Here is a 24,441-nt window from a genome sequence, read left to right as displayed (position 1 = left end):
GTAACTGTACAAAACCAAAAGGCACCATTGGCCAGTGGCCAAAACAAATGCATTAGCTGAACAGTTTTTTAGGCATTAGTGTTTTTTTTTTTCCTCTGGCTACAAACGGTAGGCAGTCTTGAGCACAATCTCCCTTGCCTAGTAACTCTTTTGTAATCCACTTAGACTCCAAGCGGAATATAAGTTTAAATAAATAAAACCTACATGTCAAAGGGCCATACTTACAAGTATTTTGTTCTGAATAGTTTGTCCCTGCTCTTTTGGCTGTCCAGCTAAATCAGAACCGAAGTGCCCTGGTGCAAGATACCCCCCCCCTCCATCTCAAGTTTGGTGCAAAGTCATTGTAATGGCAGTTCTGAGCTGAACTCAAGAGGATTTCTGCAATCATGGGCCCTAAATCCAGCTTCTAGATGTCACCCTTGCTCAGAAGTTCCATTCCCTCGGGGGCTGCAACTACTACTCAGTGTCTCAGCTCATGCTGAACAGAGCAGATGATGAATTTGGGTTCCTCCACATGGTAGTAAAAGAACTAGCTCTTGAATCCAGCGACGTAAAGCTCTTGTATATATTTTAATCCTCTACTTAATGCTACATCTAAACACCAATAATACAGGCCACAATGGAAAGCCCCAGTCCTTGCTAGATCTTAAAATGCAATATAATTTCTCGATGTCAAGACAGAAAATATATTCTTATTATTTGTACTACAAAGGTTTTATGTTCACAAATAAATCAACTTATGGAGTTTAAAGCAATTGTTTTTACTTTACCTGGCACATGGTCATCTGCAAATTTAATAGAAACTATGTAAACACCAGGTTCTGTTGGACAATACGAGACCCTGCAGGTGCCATCATCCAAGTCTTCTGTTTGAATATCTACTTTACTGGGACCTTCTACTGCTAAAGAAAGCCCACCATAACCTACAAGAAAACATAAGAACATAAGAACTGCCATACTAGTGCAGACCGAAAGTCCATCAAGTCCAATATCTTGTTTCCAACAGTGGCCAACCCAGATCCCAAGTACCTAGCTAGATCCCAAGTAATAAACAGATTTTATGCTGCTTATCCTTGGAATAAACAATGGATTTTCCCAAGCCATTTCAATAATGGCCTATGGATTTCGCTTTTAGGAAATTGTCAAAACTTCTTTAAACCCTGCGAAGCCAACTGATTTCACCACATTCTCTAGCAATGAATTCCAGAGTTTAATTATGCATTATGTCAAGAAATATTTTCTTCAGTTTATTAAAATTTACTACTTGGTAGCTTCATTGCATGCCCCCTAATCCTAATATTTTCGGAAAGAGTAAACAAGCGATTCATATCTACCCATTCCACTCCACTCAGTATTTTATAGACCTCTATATCACCCCTGAGCGCTCTCTTCTCCAAGCTGAAGACCCCTAGCTGCTTTAGTCTTTCTTCATTAAGGAAGTCATTCCACCCTTTTTATCATTTTCGTTGCCCTTCTCTGTACCTTTTCTAATTCTGCTATATCTTTTTTGAGATATGGCGAACAGAACTGCATGCAGTTGAAACCCACCACAAGGTCCTGGGATTTCATCATGGCTTCAGGCCCTGAAGTTTTTGTTCAGAACTAGAACCTTTGTTTGTGTGTGTATTTGGGAGGGGGGGGGGGAAGGAGGGGGAGGAAAAAGAGGGGGTAAATGAGTGAAGAGATGGATCAGGGACAGGGGCCATGTATTGGTGCTGAATCAGCTTTTCTAATCACATCCCTAACAGACGTGTTCTTTGCACTAGATCTATGACAGAATCCATTAAACACCAGTTGTATTTGCTACAGTCTATTACTATAACAGTAGTTTAAGCAGTCTTGGTGTAGCTGGTCAGGTTTCCAGGATAGAGGCTTATTTGCCATAAACATGCATCATTTAATTTTATAATACTGCCTATAAGTTCAAAAAGCTATTGAAACCTGGAATTTACTTCCAATCAATATGCGAGAAGAATTAGATTTGGTTAGATTTAAAAGTAAGCTCAAATGCTTTCTTTTTAAAGATGCATTTGACAGCTGAGATAACCAGAACGTACGATCTGACTAAAGTTTTTTATAGATCTCATTATATTTACTACTCTTGCCTCCCTTCGTTTTTCCTTCCTAACGTTGTTTACCATATATGTTTTCTTTAACCTTCTCAAAATTGTATTTCTTTCCCTTTTCCTTTCCCTTTGTATCCCATGTTTGTCTTAAGTTTTTTGGTTTGTTTTTTTTAATTAAATTAAATTGTCAGTCTCCCTTTATTAACATATGTTTATTATACTATGTACATCGCTTAGAATGTTAAATAAGCGATTACCGTATTTTCACGCATATAACGCGCGCGTTATACGCGTTTTTACCTACCGCGCATACCCCTCGCGCGTTATATGCGTGAGCGCGGTATACGAAAGTTTTAAAACATAGTTCCCACCCCGCCCGACGCCCGATTCACCTCCCCAGCAGGACCACTCGCACCCCCACCCCGAACGACCACTCGCACGCGCTCCCACCCGCACCCGCATCCACGATCGGAGCAAGAGGGAGCCCAAGCCCTCTTGCCCGGCCGACTCCCCGACGTCCGATACATCCCCCCCCCCCCCGGCAGGACCACTCGCACCCCCACCCCGAAGGACCGCCGACTTCCCGACAATATCGGGCCAGAAGGGAGCCCAAACCCTCCTGGCCACGGCGACCCCCTAACCCCACCCCGCACTACATTACGGGCAGGAGGGATCCCAGGCCCTCCTGCCCTCGACGCAAACCCCCCTCCCCCCCAACGACCGTCCCCCCCCCAAGAACCTCCGACCGCCCCCCCAGCCGACCCGCGACCCCCCTGGCCGACCCCCACGACCCCCCCACCCCCCTTCCCCGTACCTTTGGAAGTTGGCCGGACAGACGGGAGCCAAACCCGCCTGTCCGGCAGGCAGCCAACGAAGGAATGAGGCCGGATTGGCCCATCCGTCCTAAAGCTCCGCCTACTGGTGGGGCCTAAGGCGCGTGGGCCAATCAGAATAGGCCCTGGAGCCTTAGGTCCCACCTGGGGGCGCGGCCTGAGGCACATGGTCGGGTTGGGCCCATGTGCCTCAGGCCACGCCCCCAGGTGGGACCTAAGGCTCCAGGGCCTATTCTGATTGGCCCACGCGCCTTAGGCCCCACCAGTAGGCGGAGCTTTAGGACGGATGGGCCAATCCGGCCTCATTCCTTCGTTGGCTGCCTGCCGGACAGGCGGGTTTGGCTCCCGTCTGTCCGGCCAACTACCAAAGGTACGGGGAAGGGGGGTGGGGGGGTCGTGGGGGTCGCCAGGGGGGTCGCGGGTCGGCTGGGGGGGCGGTCGGAGGTTCTTGGGGGGGGCGGTCGTTGGGGGGGGGGGGGGGGGGGGGTTTGCGTCGAGGGCAGGAGGGCCTGGGATCCCTCCTGCCCGTAATGTAGTGCGGGGTGGGGTTAGGGGGTCGCCGTGGCCAGGAGGGTTTGGGCTCCCTTCTGGCCCAACTACCAAAGGTACGGGGAAGGGGGGTGGGGGCGTCGTGGGGGTCGCCAGGGGGGTCGCGGGTCGGCTGGGGGGGCGGTCGGAGGTTCTTGGGGGGGGCGGTCGTTGGGGGGGAGGGGGGTTTGCGTCGAGGGCAGGAGGGCCTGGGATCCCTCCTGCCCGTAATGTAGTGCGGGGTGGGGGTAGGGGGTCGCCGTGGCCAGGAGGGTTTGGGCTCCCTCCTGGCCCGATATTGTCGGGGAGTCGGCGGTCCTTCGGGGTGGGGGTGCGAATGGTCCTGCCGGGGGGGGATGAATCGGACGTCGGGGGGGGGGGTGAACGGAGAGTCGGGACAGCGCACGGAGAGGCGGGGCAGTGCACGGAAGTCAGGGGGGTGAACGGAGAGTCGGGACAGCGCACGGAAAGTCAGGGCAGTGCACGGAAGTCAGGGGGGGTGAACGGAGAGTCGGGACAGCGCACGGAAAGTCAGGGCAGTGCATGGAAGTCAGGGGGGGGTGAACGGAGAGTCGGGACAGCGCACGGAGAGGTGCGGCAGTGCACGGAAGTCAGGGGGGGGTGAACGGAGAGTCGGGACAGCGCACGGAGAGGCGGGGCAGTGCACGGAAGTCAGGGGGGGTGAACGGAGAGTCGAGACAGCGCACGGAAAGTCAGGGCAGTGCACGGAAGTCAGGGGGGGGTGAACGGAGAGTCGGGACAGCGCACGGAGAGGCGGGGCAGTGCACGGAAGTCAGGGGGGTGAACGGAGAGTCGGGCAGCATGCGCGGTATAATCGTGAGCGCGTTATACCAAAGTTTTTGTGCTTATCATCGTGATTTCTGCGCGCTATACACGTGTGCGCGTTTTATACGGGTGCGTGTTATTTGCGTGAAAATACGGTAATCAAATATTGAATAAACTTGGAATTCAGGAACAGTAGGCATTTCTGTCTGAGGGCGTACAGTGAGTTTGTTCCTAGAGCAATGGAGGGTTAAGTGATTTGCCCCAAGGTCACAAGGCAAAAAAGATATGCAGGGGTAACTTATTCAAATCAAAATTACTATCGAGTGACTCAAGAGGTCAATAGAACAAAAATAAAGTCACCACTAGTTCATCAATAAACTTAAAGAACTAATTTTTATTTTTATTTAGAACTCTGCTCAGAGACATGAAGGCTGAAAACTCGGCCTCACCTACCAATCATTGCAGTGTTCAAAAAGGATTTTAAATTTAAAGTACCTTTAAATATGCTGCAATGATTGGTAGGTGAGGCCGAGTTTTCAGCCTTCATGTCTCTGAGCAGAGTTCTAAATAAAAATAAAAATTAGTTCTTTAAGTTTATTGATGAACTAGTGGTGACTTTATTTTTGTTCCAAGGTCACAAGGAGCAGAAGTGGGATTTTAACCAGGTTCCCCCGTTTATCAGTCTGTGCTCTAACCATTAGGCTACTCCACCACGCCGTTAGGTTTTAACATATTGCCTCTATTGTTTTCCAGTATCCTACATATTCGTTACAAACATCTAGTTTTTCTAGCCAGTCAGGTTTTCAGGCTGATGCCACTGTAGTCGTTATAGGTAAAACCAGAAAGATGAAAATCAGTTAACACAGGGGTGTAGAAATAGTGTAAATGAAGAATAAAATTAGGCCTTAAAGATTAAATTAAAAAAAAGTGAAAATCTAGCACCCTCCGAACTTTTTAACATTTGTACTCTTGGCTATTACACTGGCTACCAGTGGAAGCACGAGTAATATTTTAAATTTTCATGCCTTTGTTTTAAGTTGGTTTGGGGGAATTGGCCCCTACCTACCATCCCATTTTGTGCTACATAACCCTGTGAGGTTAACCAGGAATTGTAATTTATTTGCATACCCGAAGATTTTAGGCTGTAAAATTTAGGTCTTTCTTAGACAGGATGCTCGCATTTCAAGCGAGCAAACAGTCCTGGTTGGGGAACTACATTAGCGGAATCATGCTGTCTTACGGCGCCTTCCGAAAAGAAATCAAGACAGTATTGTTTGATAAATTTATCTCTTAATTTGAGTTTTATTCTTAACATAATCATTTTATTGTATTAACAAATATTTTTTTTGTCTTTTTAGTTAATATGTTGTATTTTTGCCATTAATATTTTGTATTTCGCCGATTGTCCAGTTTTTCTCTTTGGTGTAAACCGCCATAGAATTCTTTTGATTGAGGCGGTTATGGACTAAGTGAACATGACCATTGTAGTGGTAAAGTGTAGAGCTTTTGACCATGTGCAACACTACCAAATTCCCATTGAGAACCTAAAAAAAGAAAAATGTTAACTCAATCTTAAAATCTATGATCTGAAACCCCATTCATAGGAATAGCTTTAATGCCAAACAGTCCTTAAATCCAAGCCATCTAAGAACATCTAGAACAGTGGTCTCAAACCCGCAGCCCGGGGGCAACATGCAGCCCGCCAGGTACTATTTTGAGGCCCTCAGTATGTTTATCATAATCATATAAGTAAAATAAAACAGTTTCTTGGATCATGGGCCACAAGCTAAGTGCTCTTCTAAATTATTTATTATGTACAGCACCATATAGATACAATATGGTATCACTGTCTGCATTAAAAATTTAAAGAAGACCAATGATGAACACATCACCCCCCAGTAAGGACACGAAGTCAGTTCTAGTAGTGTCTTGGGTGTTTGAGGTCCTGATCAAACACATTTATTAGCTGCTAAACAGTTTGTTCATATCAAGTTACATGCGATACTACTTAACAATTAATTTACATTCAGAATTTTTACACTTCAAGGCTCATGTAATTTATGTTGACCATGTGAAAGTAGTGTATAATTATTTACTGCTCTGGTTCAGTTATATTGCACTGTGATAAATTTGCAACTCATCATCATTACAATTAGTGGCAAGTTTAGAAATTAAGTTTTACTCATGTCTACCTTTGTCTATGAAGGAAAAGGAAGTAGTAAGGGGGAACCCAAAGGACAAAGCCCAATTCACATTTCCAGATTTTTCATGACATGTTCCACTTTTGTCGCAACTTTTGATAACAGATGACCTTAGGGAGTTGAGGCTGGGGGAACTTCTAAATCCTATTTGTAACTTATTTTATTAAAATTTGTACTTTTTTTATTGTAAATATTGTGCCACTATGCTATTTTTACGGTTTGGGTTTTTTTTTATTGTAACCTTTGCAGAACTGTTGGATGTAGCAGACTAGAAATTTTTTTTTTAAATAAAAAACTACCATTGCTTATGGGATAAAGTTATAACCTCTAACAGTTGTGCTAGAGCTAGTATGAACCTATAGGCCCCGATTCTGCAAAGTGCGTCCTGATTTTAGGCAGCTGTAGCTCTATATATCTTTTCTGGTGTTTGTTATTATAAAAAAAAAAAAAATCTTTATTTTTCCAATAGTCTATTTTGACAGTCTTTTGGGTGTTGATGGAATTTTACCAGCAGCCCTAGAGAGCTCTGAAATTCTTATATTGCAAGTCTTTCCATGATGAATTTGACATTTTTTTTTAATTGCTTTTATGGTTGTTTGTGAATTTTATTGATTGTTTTTTTTTGTTTGTTTTATTTTTAACCCGCCTTTCCCGAGGCAGCTCACAATATAAATACAAATTTCTTATTTGGGTATATATTTTTTGGATGATATATTGTAATTGGCTTAGATTAGATAATACTGGATATGATACCAGCATAAGTAAAGAAAATCTAAGCCCTCTGAACCTTTTGTAGATTGTTGGAAAAAGTAAATAGGTTTCAATAGGATGACATAAGCATATAAAAAAGTACAGAACTGTCAGCACTACAGGGAAATAAAATCTGTTCTGCTATTAAAAAATAACCACTTCATATTTATCCTGTACAAAATATACTAACCTGCATCTCGTGTGTCAACAATGAATTCCGACATCTCAAATGTACGCCCTTCTCTTAATCCGGGTCCCGAAACCCTCACGCGATTTGCATCGCCAATCTCTGATTGCACCACCATTATTGTCACTGGGCTGTTGGGTACATGACGGCCATTTTTCTTAATGCTCACCAGATGCTCACCAACTTCGCGTGGAATAAAGGAAATGCCTGCAAAGCCAGCCACACTGCAGAAGTTACATACCATTCAAGTTCACGTGTATTCCTGATGAGTGTGTGATACAACACATTACTTTGTTCTTCTATGGAATGCAAATATGCCAAACTACAGAACAAAATAGTGCTATTAAGGCTTGATAGATTTGAAGCCCAAGATGTAGTCCAGAATGTTTTACTATATCCAATAGGCTAAATAACTTGTTTTCTCTATGTAAATTGAATTGAACGAAGGTATAACAGGATATGGCGCTTTCAGCTAAAATATAAGTGTTGCTTTTATCAGACAGTACAATTAGTTTTCTTCATTGGTCTTGTTCTAGCTTATCAATGTTATGTTTCTCACAGAGTGGGTTAATATACTAAAGTATTTGATTTTTGAAGTCTGAGCGTTTTTGCCTATTCAGTTAAAACTTCACCATGACTGGGTTTGTTTTCCTGTGGGATTCAAATTTATATTTATTTCTCTGTTGAGATAGTGACTTAAGGTGTTAGTGATCTTCAACCCAATGCCTCAAACTTACCAACATGATTGTTTGGTAATCTCTTCAAAAGACAAGGTTCATCATGGCCAGATGGAGCTTTAATGCTAGCAGTCAGGAGGCTAAGGTCAGTTTCGTTGATGTCCAGTAAAAAGTCTGCAGCAGAGCCAAGCTTAACTTGGGACCGTCTCCTGCTGTCATCTGCAAAAAAAAAAAAAAAAATATATATATATATATATATATTGGCACATTTTTACCCTAGAATTACTGACCAATAAGCTTCCAATCATTTAGGCAGTCACTGAAAATTGTGCTTGCCAAGAATTTTGACGTATTGAGATCTGGAACATGTCTTTTAGTCTTTAATTAAAACTGGATTGCTGTGAACAGCTGTGTGGAAATCAGCCTGTTCTAGAAAGGATATACAGGAGCATTGGGACAAAAATCAAGTGAGAATGAAAGAACTTATTCATACCAAAATTATGTGACTTAATGGACAAGCATGTATGCTTTATAAAAAGTAAACCAAATGGTTTTAACAGCTCAAATATCAAAATATTTCACACTAAGCCACAATGCAAACAAAGATCTCTGCTCAAATATAGATAAAAAGGGAGGCACTCATTCTCCATTCATTTAAAAACAGGGGTCTTGGCTCAATGGGAAAGTTTTATATAACAAGTGACTTCATACATAAAGGTAAACTCAATGTCTAATACTATCTATGAATTGAATTTACATTTAATGTATGAAATCAGTTGTGTTTAAAATACCTGCCTAGCTTATAAAGCTTGGTATGAGAATGAGTTTTCTTTCTGGTTTGGTCCCATTGCTCCTTTTTCTACTTTGTATTGCTTAACTGTCTACCTCAAGTTTAAATTAGATTTATTTTGAATTGCTTTTTCTGTGAATTGTATAGTTCGATTCACAGTATGTTTCATACAAGTATAAAGTTAAGACAATAAGTTAAACCATTACTAATGCACTACAAATATAGAGCAGGCCAGTAGATGTAGAAACAATTTATTAAACCCACCCAATATGGCCACGTTTTGCCTAAAAGGCTGTAGGGAGGGACCATACTAAATCTTACAGACTAAAATTGATCCAAAGGAACAGCACGTCTACTCCAGAGGAAGTGCTGCTGCTCTGTATTGAAACTGCTACTCTTATTCCTCTGGATCAATTTTGGTTTATAGGGGAAGATTTATCATCCCACCCCCAACACAGCCCTTTTAGGCAAAACATGGCCACATCAAGGCTGTTTTAACACTTATTCATTCATTCAATTTTCTATATCATTCTCCCAGGGGAGCTCAGAACAGCTGATATTATTCAGGTACTCAAACGTTTTTCTCCCGTCTATCCTGGTGGAATCACAATCTGTTTAATGTACCTGGGGTAAAGGGGGATTAAGCGGCTTGCCCAGGATCATAAGGAGCAGCATGGATTTGAACCCACCAGCTGCAGTTCTAACCACTGTGCTGCATTGTCAGACACAGTATGGTAAAAAAGGTAGCATGGCAAACGGACAGAGATGGCAAAAACATAGTTAAAGCATGATAAAACATAATACGATAAAACACGGTATAGTTCAGCAAAACACAGCATGGCAAACAGTATATATATGACATGACTTGGCAAAAATGGTAGGCGAGCATGCATGACGAAACATAGGAGAGACTATACCATGGCAAACATAGTATGGTAAATATGGTGTATAGGACAAGGATGGCGAACAGTATGACAGACAGAACATGGCATGGTCAGACTTAATGTTAGACTCGAGACAGTAGCGGGTTGGGGCCCTTTGTCAGAAGGTCCAGGGAATTTGGATTGGCATACTCCAAGGGTCAGGGGAAGAGGTGAGTTTTTAATAGACTTCCTGAAGTTCAGTAATTTGCTCGTTTCTACATCTACTTGTCTGCTCCGTGTTTGTTGCTTGGATTGCTTGCACATTACCGTCTTTTAAGTTGTTTACTGAAATAACCTTAGCTGTATACGCTACCTGTGATTTTGGCAACAAATGGGCTGCCCGGAATGTGGACATCATTATATTTGACAAGAATGTTATAATCCCCCGGCAGCGTTGGCAGGTAGGTGACGCTGCACGTGCCATCCTTATTGTCAATGCAATTAATTTCTGCCTTTGAAGGACCTTCAATAGCCAAATCCAATCCACCTTTAATGAAAGAAAAGAAAGTTCACTTGTTTCCTTTGCAACGATGATCACCTCGCTAGGCCCTCAAAACTACACGGCCAAATTTGGCTGTCCAATGAGAACCATGCAGAAAGCTACTAACTGGTTTGTCTCAGATAGAGATTTAACATTTGCTGGCAAAATATTGCCTTTTGGGAGACATAGGATGTTCGCCCTCACCCACAATTAGTTAACCTCTTCCCACCCCACCCCCTGCGCTCAAATCAGGAAAACGGACTACAAGCGGGGAGAGAACAACAAGTGCTGCTTACCTTCTCCTGCATCTTCAGTGACTATAGTAAAGGTGGCTGGCTTATTTGCTACACCATAAATGAGACCAGGTCCATATGCAGACACATTCCCAGTATTTGGATAATTCACATAGAACTGGAGTGGGCTCTCTAAAAAAAACACAATTTAAAGGAGAACAGGGTGGTAATTCAATACTATTCTTTGCATCATTTGTCTTTACATTCATGATACGTGAAGACTAAAGAATATACAAGACTTATCCTATGATACAATTTTATTTGGAACATCGATGAGATCAAAGAGCCAAATTTCAGCAAATAACAATAAACTTCTATTGATAATGACAGGAGTTGCCATTCAGCATATTACTAGGAATTGGAAAGATTATACAAGACTTAACTACACCTTTTGGTGGAATTCCAGCAATCAGGGAGGGTGGAGGAACAGAAGGGGGGCCACGAAGCAGGCAGGCATTGCACAACAGGGGGAGAGGGAAAGGAGGCTGCTTTGGCAAGCAGGGGGGCCAGGGAGACAGACAGAAAGAAAGACGCACAGACAGGAGACCAGGGAGAGACACAGACACAAAGAATGACAGACAGACAGCGTCCAGGGAGAGAGAGAGAGACAAATAAAAAACAAAAAACAGACAGACAGACATCTACTCTAGCACCCGTTATTGTAACGGGCTTAAACACTAATGTGGGATTGGGGTGGTATAATTTGTATGATTTAATTGAATTACTATTAGTATTGGAATGGGTGGGAGGGGGGAGGGGTAATTTAAAACTTAAGATATTATTGAATAAATTTTACAAGTGATTTGTATGAATATTTGATTAACTATTGTATACTTGTTAAGAACTGCAAGGTATAGGCGGAATAGAAATCCGTAATGTAATGTAATTTGAAAATGAATAAAGAATTTGAAATAAAAAAAAAATGAATATACAAGACACATCCAGTTGAAAATATTAAGTCTTAAAAAAAAAAAAAAAAAAAAAGTGCTACCAGATGTATTAACATTCAGCATAATGGAGGAACAGAACCTACTTTGAGCTTATTAAAATTTCAAATGGCTTCAAACCTCCTTATAACTCCACAGGTAGTAGTTCAGATAAGGACTTTGTTTTAGGAAGACTCTGTTCAACTGAACTCAAACACTTGGCTAGAGGATCTCAAAAATATAGGCTCAAATGGTATGTAGCAGCATGTTGCTCATTAAAAAAAGGTACAGAACCTGGGAAAGCTGGGGAGGGCGTCAGGGCCGGATTTAGATGAAAAGAGGCCCTAGGCTATTCCACTTACGAGGACCTTTCACCTCCCATTTTTAAGTTTGTAAATTACATGAGAGATAATAAAATACATCATTACTGTGATATATATCAATATGTTAAATGAAACATGTTATTGGTACTAACCTTTATTAAAAAATGTGACACGGATAATAAATAAAAAAAGTCGAGAACACTTATTTGGACATTTATTCTCAGCACCATATATAGTACTTGTAACAATAACTAATCAAACATAACACACAACATTGCCCCTTCCTATGTCCAAAGTGCCCCCAGTGCGTCCTTCCTCACCTCACCCCCCTCCGATGCCTGCCTGCCTCCCATCCCCCTTCCATTGAACACCCCCCCATGCCATCCTGCCTGCCTGCCTTCCATTAAACCCCCCCACTCCCCCTCCGGTGCCAGTCTGGGCCGCCCTGTCCTGACGGATCCACGTTTTGCCTCTCTCCCCGCGGGGCTGGGCTTTGCCCAGCTGTTTCCGGACTGACGTCTTTCCCTCCCCGATCCTCCTCCCAGGGCGAGAAAAAGAAAGGGAGAAGCCGAGTCGGCACCCCGTTGCGGCCGGAGCCGGTTCCGATCCCGAAGCGTAGAATTTCTCCTTATTTTCGGTTCAGTGTTTTAGTGTTCACTGTTTTTAGAATAGTGTAATTTTAATTTTTCTAACAATTTGAATGTAGGCCCCTATTGATCTTGAGGCCCTAGGCTGAAGCCTAATTAGCCTATAGGAAAATCCGGCCCTGGAGGGCGTTTACTAGTGAATTTACCAGTCCAGAACCGATGGACAAGTATGAGCTAGAAACATGGAGGGCATCTCGCATAAAAGCTTCAACTATATAGCAGCATGTTAACTTACAAGCAACAAAAAGTCATGGAGATTAGCAAGTGAAAGTTACACCTCAGCATGTTCCATAAGGCACATACTGCAAGGGGGAAATGGGTTTAGGTCCTTCAGTGAGCCCAGATGCACCACTGAGGTAGAGGGCTTCATTATATCCTAAGAGGAAAAATAGATATTATGGATACCTACACCTGCTATAGAGTGCTAAAATCTCTCCTTCAAATCAAACTATCATGGGTTCCTACACATTTCCAATGGCCAACAGGAGAGCAGGCAATAAGGGATAAGTGATTCATGCAAAAAGCTAAACATGTATATAAGAATTTCTCTACCTCACCCCCACAAGCTTCTACAAACCATATAAATCTGTACTCACAGTAATATAGTAAAAGACAGCAGATAAAGATCTGAACGGTCCATCCAGTCTGCCTATTAGTTATTCTCATTAAAAAGACACGATTACCGTATTTTTCGCTCCATAAGATGCATTTTTTCCCCAAAAAAGTGGGTGGAAATAAGGGTGTGTCTTATGGAGCGAATATAACAAAAAAAACCCAAACCACACACCCTGGTACATTAAAAAAAAAAAATCCCGACAGTCCAGCGCACTTTCCGCGCTCCTGCCTAACTGATCTGTTCCCCTGCTTTTTTCTGGCAGTGGCAGAGTAGTGCACAAGGCAGGCGTGCACTTTTTGCATGCCTGCCTGTTCCTGCGCCGTTCCCTGAATGGCTGCAGTCAGTTCTTGTAGTCCCGCCAATACGAACAGCCTTGTGGATCAAACATAAGATCTTGTATTGGATCCAAAAGTGTACTGGACGCCAGTGATGTCCTTGCCTAGTAGTCAGTACAGTGAACTTTAAATAACCTGACCAAAGTACAAGTACACCACTAGATCTGCCCCGGGGGGGGGGGGAGGGGGAACAACTGGCTGCTTGCCTACCTACCTACCTACCACTAGACCTGCCCTGTACCCTGTCCCAGTCTACCACCAGAGGGGGGGACAGGGTACACCATTTGGTTCAGAATTTTTTTTGGGGGGGGGGGTTCCTCCCCTAAATCTAAGGTGCGTCTTATGGTCAGGTGTGTTTTATAGAACTGAAAAATACGGTAACTTATCTCTTCTTTGATATTTCTGGGCTATAGACTAAAGTCCACCTGGTACTGTCCATCTGCTGAAGTTGCCATCTAAGCTCACTCCAGCCTATCCAACCATCCCATTGTTTGATGGATATCTACTGCAAAGTCTGGCCAGTAATGTCCTCATGTTCCAAGTTAGTGGAGTTCCCATCGTACACTGAACCACCATATATGAGACACGCTTTTTTGAATTCCATCACCGTTTTCCTCTCCACCATATCCCTCAGGAGGGCATTCAAGGCATCCACCACCCTCTCCATGAGAAAGAATTTCCTAACATTACTCCTAAGTCTTCCTCCCTGCAACCTCAAGTTATGCCCTCTGGTTTTACCATTTTCCCTTCTCTGGAAAATATTTGGTTCTATACCTTTCAAATATTTACTCAACTCCACATAGCTGAGGAAGCGTCCTCTAGTTCTGATTTATGTTTAAGTATTTTTATTACTTCAAAGTGCAAAAAAAAAAACCTTTGTGACTCGACAATACATTTTTCTTTTACATACGTACAGCATGAAATTCCCTCCCCCTCCCATCCTCCTGAGCCACTTCAAAAAACACTTATGAAACCCAACAATAATTCACATATACAGGCTAGTTCTGATTTATATAATAAGAAAAAGGTATTAAGAATCTTTTCATAGCCAAATACCAAAAACCTTCCCAATATAAAATATTAAATACCAAGATTAACCAGTAGCAGTTAAATCATTAGAAACACCTAGAAGCTAGTTGGTAAAAGGCATGAAAATAAGATGTCACCCTCTCCGTGTGGCTACAGAGCAGGGACCCAAAAATCAATACAAACAAGTAGCCTAACTTGGAATACACAACACCTCAGAACACAAGCTATAAAGAAACTAATTCACTATCTGATTAAGCATAGCAACATGTCGCATGCAAATGCCATTAAAAAAAAAAAAAAGTTATTGTAAAAGCCACCATGCCAAAATGAAGCAAGTGTACATGCTTTGTGAGAGGGATTTTTTTTTTTTGGAAGTACAAACCCTTCTGCAGTCAAAGCATCAAGTATATTTGCTTGCATAGCAGCACTCACCTGGGATATGGCTGCCATTGTATTTAACATGCATCTCATGGAGCCCAGTCTCTGTAGGAGCATAGCGAACCGTTATAGTGCCATCTTTATTATCAACGATATCTGCAGGAGCAGTCCTTCCAGAAGGCATGTGGACTTCACCTAATTGGGACAAAAAGTATACCAGAACGCGCTTAGGCCCAGGTTCTAGAAACGGCGCTTGAAAGTTCTAGTAGGTTAGTGGAAAATGTTAATCTACATTTAGATCTTCAAATACTGATGCATCAGACTTTGGAATATGTAGATTTAGATTATTCAAGGTTTAAGATTACAAAAAGTCATGATAAAAGGACATCCATTGGATTTAGTAGCATGCCCTTAATAGAACCAAGCTTTGTGCCAATTCCCAAACCTTGTGTGCCAGACTTACACCTGCTGAAATTTAAAAAAAAAAATAATAATAATAAGTAAAATCTCTCAAGTATTATATTTTCACACCTAAAGTTTAATTTTTATTTATTTTAAAAATTTCTATACCGTTTAAAACTAAACGGTTTACATAATTTACATACATAATTTTATAAAAACATGATAAAACAGACGCACAATCTCAGGAATCATATCTACAAACTAATACCATAGCTTATATAATAAGAATCATGAATAATTCATCAACTGTGGAGCACGGAAAATTATTGGCTAAAAAAGGCATCTACAAATAATTGCGTTAAGTAATTTTCTAAACATGCCCTTTTCACTACAATGGATTAGCCTCCCCCCCAAACAAATATTCTAGCCAGAACATGAGACTGCGGCATTGTAGCTTAAAGCAGACTTAGTTTGAGAATGAAGTCCAATGACTGGGCCGCAGATCAACATTTAGTTCAGAAATTAGTTAACCAACTCAAGCTGCCCAAGGTAATAAGGCAATGGCTGTGCTACTCTCTCATACCCCATTGGTTCGTAGCTAACCTACCCTGAAATCGAACAGTGGACTCAGGTAGTCCAAACATGTCAACTGTTTTGCAATTAATGATTGGCAACACTCTCTCTTATCTAGTATGCAAAAGCAGCTTTCCACATCAAAGTGCCCACTTACTGCCAAATTCTCTGTTAAAAATAAGGTTAACTGGAAAAGACAAAAAAGACTGACTTATGAAGAGGCATTTGCCATTGGAAGGCAGGGTTGCTCTAGAAATCAAGAGCAGCACTAACGAGTCACTGCTAAAAATGTGGTATTCTTAATATACCATGGTAAGTGGTTCAGCAATATGCTCACCAATTATGCACAATGGTGCTACCCGATTCAGGGAAACATTTTTCGATTCAATTCAAAATTTGGCTTATTGATTTTTCAATTCGATTTTCTTGCCCAACTGGATGGGTTTTTCTCAAACATCCTGGCGGGTTTATTTTGTAGCCTCTTCACCCACCCCACCCCTCTTTGCCCTCGCCAATCCCATGCCGGCACTGTAGTGTAATTTCGGTTCCTCAAAGGGGCGCTGTAGTGTAAACAAACAAAAAAAAAAACCTCTCTGTTAGGTCCTAGCTCATGCTCGCTGTCTATCATCAGCTCTGGTAAGATACAAATTTAGCCAAGCCTTTCTACATGCTGGTTGACATTGTGATCATAAATAGACTTATGTGAAATTTGATAATTTAAATATTTGGAAATAATTAAAAACAAAAATAAAAACATTATGGAAAACTATAGAAACAATTTTCTTGACCTATGATGATACCCTTGAACCCAAAATAACGTGTCTTGTGTGAACAAACACACTGGGGTTTTTTTTTTAAAGTTTTTTCCTCTGTTAACAAATACAATATCACTGATTCTACTCAGTGCGTTTATGTTTTTGGCACATCTGGTAGTTGTTGAACATACATATTGGGTCTCATATTGTTCCGATTGGAGCTCAAATGAACTATGTTTAAGATTTATACATTCTCTTCACCTTTCGTAATTCAAGTTAATCCTGCTATTGTACGAAATTAAATGCTGCATTCATCTGCAAGGGTGCCGACGTACCCTTTGGCTAGCAATCTGAGCAAACAGCATAAATTAAATCATGTCTAGAGCTGGCAGATGGTGTCTTATAATCTGACCACACCTAAGCAGACTGAATGGTCAGTCCTCATGGAACAGTTAAGAAAGCTTACAAATACAACAAGCTGAAATGACGAGTTGCTTACCTGTTATTTCTCCAGTCCTTACTGAGAAGGGAATGACCAAGTCAAAAGGCCTATATCCCATGCCGTTCACAGCGCTAACTGGAGAATACGCCGACTCTGTAACCTGAAGTGTCAACAAAAGGAGATTAGAAATAAATCATTTTACAAACACACTACATCTTGCTGGGCATAATGAAATTCAAGTTCAATCTCTGCTCTAACGTTATTTGCAGATATATGCTACATTGGTAGCTCTCAAAAAGAGTGAGGAATTATGTGAACTAATGTGGCATAACTACTTTTTCGAAGACCACTTGCACCTCCTATAGTTAAAGTTACTCTACAATGAGACCTCGCACGTCAGTCTGTAGTTTGGACTCCATACTTCAGTGCAAAGCACTGAAAGCTACAGGTTTATTTTTTTTTATTTTAGATAAAAATTCACTTACTAAACAGGCTGCCTTCAAAATTTCATATTTTACACCGTTTCCCAAATATTCAACATAACCCACCTTTCAAATTAATCTTTAATGTGGCTCACAGCTTACTGGACCTGAATGCAACCAAGACCCTCTAATCTAGGCACCCGAGGTTACAGGAGAAAGGGACTTGTCCAAGGTCATAAAAGTCAATGGGACTTGAACCCTTTTGTCCCTGGTTCTTGGCCCACAGCTCTAACCACCAGACTATAACTTAGTTGGTTACTGCAGGAAAGTGTGCTAATGTTCAGGGGTCAAAGGACCTGGCAATAGCTTGCATTTTGTACACAATCTTGAAGCAGTATCAGTTCTGTATACATGGAACATGACCAGAACCCATAAAACAGACATGAGCAATCTGAGGGGATTCATTGCCGCCTTAAACTCACTATGCGACAAGATATTTTTGTTTTGATGGCTGAGGGCTGTTTCAATAGTAATGTTTATAGTCTAGTCCAGTGGTTCTCAACCCTGTCCTGGAGAACCACCAGCCAGTCAGGTTTTGGGATAGCCCTAATGAATATGCATGAAAGAGATTTGCATATAATGGAGGCGACAGGCATGCAAATCTACTCCATGCATATTCGTTAGGGCTATCCTGAAAACCTGACTGGCTGGTGGTCCTCCAGGACAGGTTTGGGAATCATTGGTCTAGTCTACTTGTGCTTTATCTGAAGTAGAGAATGACACGGTGACAAAATTCATCACCGTTCCCGTCCCCGCGGATAACCGCGGGAAATACTCCCATGCCATTTTCTAGTGTCTATTTCAACCTCAGTCCTTCTACACCAGCATTCTTCAAAGCAAAGCTTGCGGGTCAGTGGTTGTGGCCATTCATACTCTGATTCTTCCCTCTCTCCTTAAAGAATGATATGAAGATGGTTTCCCGCGGTTATCCACGGGGACGGGAACGGTGATGAATTTTGTCACCGTGTCATTCTCTAGTAGCCAAATGATTAGTACAGGTTCAAGACCCACTTCAGCTCCTTGTGACCCTGGGCAAGTCACCTAATCCTCCATGCCCCATGCGAACCCACTAGGGGTAAAGAAAGTAATTGCATATAAATGTGTCCAGCTCTGTGCGTCTTGTAGCACCATAGAAACAAGTCATAGTAAAAATTCAAGCCCCCCTCCCAATCCAGGATTACCTGAAAGAGAAAATTTTAGATTGTCATGGCCTGGAAAAAACAGTGAATTTCAAAAGGAAGTGCAAAGACAACAACAGAAGCTGTAAGCAGAGTAATTACAGCAGTGATTAGAAAAAAAAGTGAAATGAAATAAAAATTTCACCCCCTCAAACTAGTGAAGCAAAGTCTGCCAGTTGCCATGGTGATCATTAAAGCAAAGCAAAAGAAGATCTAAATAGTTGAAATCATCCCCCCCCTCCCCACCCCTCTTAGGAATGAAACCTCCAGCAGCTTATTCCAGAAAATACCCTGAAGAGATCAATGAGAAGATTATAGCGTCCCCTTTAAAAGAATATGCCCTGGATTAAATGGAGAAGCGTGCCGACTGATGGATTGAGTAAAGCTTGAGCAAGTTCCAAGAAGATGTGTCATTGCTGCAATGAAGAGCGTGAAAGAGATGACAACAGAAAAAAAAAAGGTAAATAAACGTGTACCCATGGCTGAAATCCGGGAGGGCATGAACTAACCGACTGCTCCTGCATCTTTACTGGTCCTTCGTCCGTGGCCTGGTCAGTGGTAAATGGAAGGTTATTGTAGCAAGCAGCTCATTTGGTGACCGACTTCATACAGCAGGAAGTCATGGACATTACGGCTGTGCATGCATGATTTAAGCCCCATTAAACACCGATTTATTCAAGATAGTAAAACATCTCTCCCCTTCGCCTCCCACCCAGCCTCCTCAAAATCTATGAAAGTTACACGTCCATGACAACCGACTTTTGCACTTTTAAAATAAAAAAACGCTGCATAACACCAAACCACAGAATCTTGCGCCTCCAGGAATAAAAGTTTGATTGTCGGTAATAAATGTTTACACTTCTCTTCCCTACTAAAATACAAAGTGTTATGGATCAAGGGGGGTGGGGGGGGGGGGTCACCTGCTAGGAATACGTGAGAAAGCAAGAAAAACCAAAAGTAGTCCCAAACAGCCAAGTCTTCTGAAACAGAAGATGTTAAAAAGTGTAGAAAGTAATAACTGTAAAAAAAAGTGGTGTACCAATGGCTGGAATCCAGGAGGACATGCACTAACCAGCTGCTCTTGTACCTCCACTGGTCCTTCATCTGTAGCCTGGTTAGTGGTAAATGGTTACACATTGACAAAAAGGTTTTAAGTGTTCACATGTTAACATATAGAAGCGAATATGTGCTACTCTACCTTATTATACAAGTTATCTAAACATTTAAGCCAACTGGCGATGCCATATAACTGCTTGGCAACATAGCATAATATGACAACTGGCTATACTTGACCTTCTGGTGTGAATTTAACTAGAGCCTGCTCATAGAGAATGACACGGGGACAAATTTTTTTCCCATTCCCGCGAGTTCTTTTCCTGCCAGCTCCGGTCTCATCTGCACAAGCCTCCAACACTTTAAAAATCACAAGTGTTCGAGGCTTGTGCAGTCATGGCAGAGCTTACAGGAATGGGGCAGGGACAGCGACAAAAACTCACGGGGACGGGATGGGGAAATGGAGTTCCTGCGGGGACGAGGACAAATTTGTCCCCATGTCATTCTCTACCTGCTCACACCAGCAGTCGTACAGGGTACTCCTGGGGTAATTTTGTGCACAATTTGCCCAAATTCTACTTTTGCAGCGGTTCTGGACAGAATGCCTTTTACTAGAGAAAAACAGTTTTTTTTCCTGTCCCTGCTCCATTCCTGCAAGCTCCGTTCTTATCTGCACAAGCTTCCAACACTTTAAAATCATAAGTGTTCAAGGCTTGTGCGGTTAAGGCAGAGCTTACAGGAATGGGGCAGGGACAGCGACAAAAACTCACGGGGACAGGAACATTGAGTTCTTGCGAGGACAGGGGAAAAATTTATCCCCGTATCATTCTTTACCTTTTACCTCATGTTCCTGCCTCTCTAGATCCCTCACTTCAGGTACAGTTCTCGCCCTCTCTTAGCAAGAACAAGTTGTCTGCTCCCAACCTCAAGCTTGTTCTAATCCCCCCCCCATGCATAGTGCACAGAGCTGGCAGCAGATCTCTCCTGCTTTCTCTCCCCCTCTGCCCCCCTCCCCAGATCATGCAGTAGTTCATTTCCTGCTCATCTGATCATTCCCTCCTTGCTTCCGGCTTAGACCATACTGCTCATGCGAGCTGCTGGGAAGCCTGTGTAGTTCACATGAATAGTTTAAATTAGCAGAGGAAATGACTGTGCAGACATTCAATTCCTGCTTTTGCTTTGTGATTTCTGGTTGGGGGGGGGGAGGGAGGTTATGGCAGAACAGGCCAGACGCAACAACTTTTGCAGAATTTTACGCAAGTACAGAATTCTGTGCATTGTGCAGGGGTAGGGAATTCCCCCATGAGGAAGGTAAAGCAGCTACATTTAAGCTTCTGAAAGAATGGCATAAGACTCTTGCATGAAAGGTCTCCCATCCAGAAACAAGGCCCACTTTATTATATTTTTAAATGAGAAAAAAAAAAAAAGTGTTGGGGGGAGATGGAGTACAGCCTGCAAAAATAACTATTTCCCAGGAACTCAAAACCGCAACCTAGATCAAAATATTTTGAGCTCTGATCAAAATTTTCTCTACCATTTTAAAGCAAGCATTATCAAAACCAGTGGGCTGAAGCCATGGAGTTGAAACTGTGGTAAAGAGAACCTTAAAAGTTAACACACCGCAATACTAAAGCTATCCGATTTCTACTGAACTCAATATTTAAACTGGTTTAAACTAACATTTCTTTCATGTCTTTGATAATTCCCACCCCCTATGCCAGGCATCAGCCCAGGCTGCAAAAGCTGGACCCAGCATCCTCTAGTCTCTCTTAGCATAATGTAGTTCCAGAATTATTTTTTTCCTTCTCTTCTTTTGAGATCTGTAAACCACCTCAAAACACTGGTATATCAAGCTTTAATATAACTTGGCCTAGCCTAGGTAGAGAAAATCGCATGCAATTTGCTGTCTATCAGTTTGGCATCCAAATGAAGCAGAGAATGTGTTATCTTGTACTATTTAGTTTTCAACACCAGAAAAATAAAAAAGCAAGTCCTATGCTGTTTTGCAGGAACAAGTCCCCTTCTCATGATCCAGTTACAACACTTACATGCTTCAGTGATAAGCCTTGTTCAACTGTGTGCTTTCCATTTACCCCACAAGAAATTAAAATACTCCTCGTTATCTAGCAGTGACCATGCAAACTGTAAAAACCATAAACAGATAGCATTTGTCAGAGCTAAAACCAGTGTGACTCAACTGGGATAGCTTTGAGACTCATGGATTCTGGGGCTATTCAAAATGTTTTACATCATCACTGCTTATGGTCAGAACAGTTGTGGCCAATCACCTTCAGTCTACCCAAGTTGTAAATATTTTTCTAAATTAGAATTAGTGGTGTCAGGTCAAAAGCGCGCCGGGACAAAGGCGCGCCTAGACAATTGAGCGCAGTGCGCGCCGCCACGCCGCTCTAAATTAGTTTTTAGTGCTCCTACGGGGGGATATGGGGGGGAACCCCCCACTTTACTTAATACACATTGCACCGCGTTGTGGGGGCTGGGGGGGGGGGTTGTAACACCCCACATTTTACTGAAAACTTCACTTTTTCCCTGTTTTTAGGGAAAAAGTTCAGTTTACAGTAAAATGTAAGGGTTACAACCCCCCAAACCCCCCATAACGCCGGCGCGATGTCTATTAAGTAAACTGGGGGGGGGGGTTCCCCAACAAAACCCCCCGTCGGAGCACCTAAAAACTGTAATTTAGAGCGGTGTGCGCTTTTGTCTTTCGCGCCGTTGTCTATGAACCGAATTAGTATGTTAAAATGGTATCTGTCCTATGACTACAGATATAACACCCCACACCTTAGTTAGCTTTATGTAAAAATACCTTACCATCACTGTAAAAGGACTATTTGGAATATCCACCCCACCAAAGCGGACATGAATGACATAGGGTCCCGGTTTAGCGGTGGTATAGAAGATGTCATATGTCCCATCCTCATTCTCAATCACGTCTGCTTCAGCTTCCGTCCCATCAGGAGTGAGAACTGTGCAGGTCACTTTTCCTTTACCCGCAGACTTTGCGTCGACCACAAAACCAACCTCTTTACCAGTCTTTACAGTAGGCTCAATTCCGGGACCTATGGAACAGAACGATTAGACGGTCCAAAAATCAAGCATCTATTACTGAGAGCAAGGAAGGACTTTTGGAATACAGTAAAACCTTGGATTGCAAGTAACTTGGTTTGCAAGTGTTTTGCAAGACAAGCAAAACATTTGATTAAATTTTAACTTGATATACAAGCAATGTCTTGCAATACAAGTACATACAGTATATACACATCACAACTGAGCCGATGGTTCTTCTCTCTCCGACGCTGCAGGAGTGTAGTGACTGTTCCGAACGAGCAAGATCTTGCAATACAAGTACGGATAGTATTTTGTATTACAGTTTTTGGGTTGTGGAACGAATCTGAGTTTCCACTATTTCCTATGGGGAAATTTGCTTTGATATACGATATGAATGCTTTGGATTACAAGCATGCTTCTGGAACAAATTATGCTCGCAGACCAAGGTTTCGCTGCAGTTTAAAGTTTTAGCTGTAGCAATTTGCACTACAAGCCTGGAATATAAGAATAATTTTAGTCTTTTAACATACCTACACGCAAACCCAGATATTGCATGAAACATTACAGCATAGGGCTGGAGGATCAATTGTACCAGTGCAAATACATAGCCTTGTACATGGGAATTAAACTAAGCTTAACGGTATGACATTTAACTGAAACATATCTAGATCAGTGTGTCACTGGCCTGGGAATAAGCTGCCTAATGTTCTCAAAATAACACAAGTTTAATCTACAGGAAGGGTGGATCCAACGTTAATCTATAAGGAAATTGTTTTGCAATGCAGATTTGATTACTTTGTTGGAGACTCCTACGGCCACTTGGACAATTTTCCATACCCAAGTTTTTGCCGTGGTGAGTTAAAAATGTCAGCTCTGTACAAATGCCTCCTCTGTATGCAATTTAGCAGGTTTCGCTTCAGGAACTAGGACAAGCTAGAAGACAAATAAGTTAAGGGAACCCAGGTTTTTAAAATTATGAAACTGGATATCTTAGCCTAAACACTGTGAAAGAGGACCACTAAACCGCTCCACAACAGAAAGACTGGAATTTTGACAAACTAAGCTGCAGTCACTAAGCTTGGAGTACAATGAGAAACACTACAGAAAGTGAAGCATAGCTAGAGTACAACCAGAGTCATTCCTACAAAATGTTGAAGAAAAAAAACAAAAACGCGTCTAGGCTGTGTAGATTGGGCTGATCAGGTTTCAGCATTCGTCTCTCTAAATAGGGAACAGTCTAGCGTGTGGCGCTCCACCCATGACCCATCTCATAACAAAACCTTTCAGAATACTCAAAACTAATTGAAGCTAGGCATGAGCTTTCAACATCAACGTTTTTTGTTTAAGGTTGATATATGATTTCAGCTCGGAGTTCTGACCTTGTTCACATACTGACAGAAATTGTTTTGAGTAATCTTATGGTGGTGCCAGCTTTGAAACAGATGCATCGCGATGCAACAAGGAAGAGTTCCTTTTCCTATGCTGCTCCCTCTGGAATAGAACTAATTGCCTCTGGCTCTTACATGGATGTGTAAGACCTAGAGGCACCTGTTTTGTCAGATGAAAGTGGCTCCTTGAATCATTATAATGAACTTGCAGATATGCAGTATTTTTGATGTGTGTATATACTGTTTTGCAATTCACCTTGGAATAAGGTGGAATAGAAAAAACTATATAGACAGTGATGTAGTAAGGGGGAGGGGCAGACTGCCCCAGGTGCC

General features: G+C 42.1%; 1 protein-coding gene across 6 annotated transcripts in view; it reads right to left on the bottom strand.

The window, feature by feature from the left end:
- FLNB (filamin B) overlaps positions 1 to 24,441 on the bottom strand; it is a 199,403-nt gene that overhangs the window by 26,723 nt on the left and 148,239 nt on the right. Inside the window, exons 29-38 of one of the 6 annotated variants that reach the window (XM_033925800.1) lie at positions 22,484 to 22,731; positions 19,641 to 19,712; positions 19,078 to 19,149; positions 16,999 to 17,101; positions 14,824 to 14,964; positions 10,519 to 10,647; positions 10,055 to 10,228; positions 8,089 to 8,247; positions 7,355 to 7,558; positions 771 to 923 (exon numbers count right to left, since the gene is read on the bottom strand). In XM_033925800.1, the coding sequence (XP_033781691.1) occupies positions 771 to 923; positions 7,355 to 7,558; positions 8,089 to 8,247; positions 10,055 to 10,228; positions 10,519 to 10,647; positions 14,824 to 14,964; positions 16,999 to 17,101; positions 19,078 to 19,149; positions 19,641 to 19,712; positions 22,484 to 22,731 (1,455 nt within the window). The remainder of the gene's footprint in view (positions 1 to 770; positions 924 to 7,354; positions 7,559 to 8,088; positions 8,248 to 10,054; positions 10,229 to 10,518; positions 10,648 to 14,823; positions 14,965 to 16,998; positions 17,102 to 19,077; positions 19,150 to 19,640; positions 19,713 to 22,483; positions 22,732 to 24,441) is intronic. The other 5 variants (XM_033925801.1, XM_033925802.1, XM_033925804.1 and 2 more) reach the window with 5 other exon arrangements.

The sequence above is a fragment of the Geotrypetes seraphini genome, chromosome 17 (assembly GCF_902459505.1).
Source record: "Geotrypetes seraphini chromosome 17, aGeoSer1.1, whole genome shotgun sequence".
NCBI classification, from domain to species: Eukaryota; Metazoa; Chordata; class Amphibia; order Gymnophiona; family Dermophiidae; genus Geotrypetes; species Geotrypetes seraphini.
Note: the sequence above shows the minus strand (reverse complement) of the source record. Positions and strands in the feature narration are given on the sequence as shown.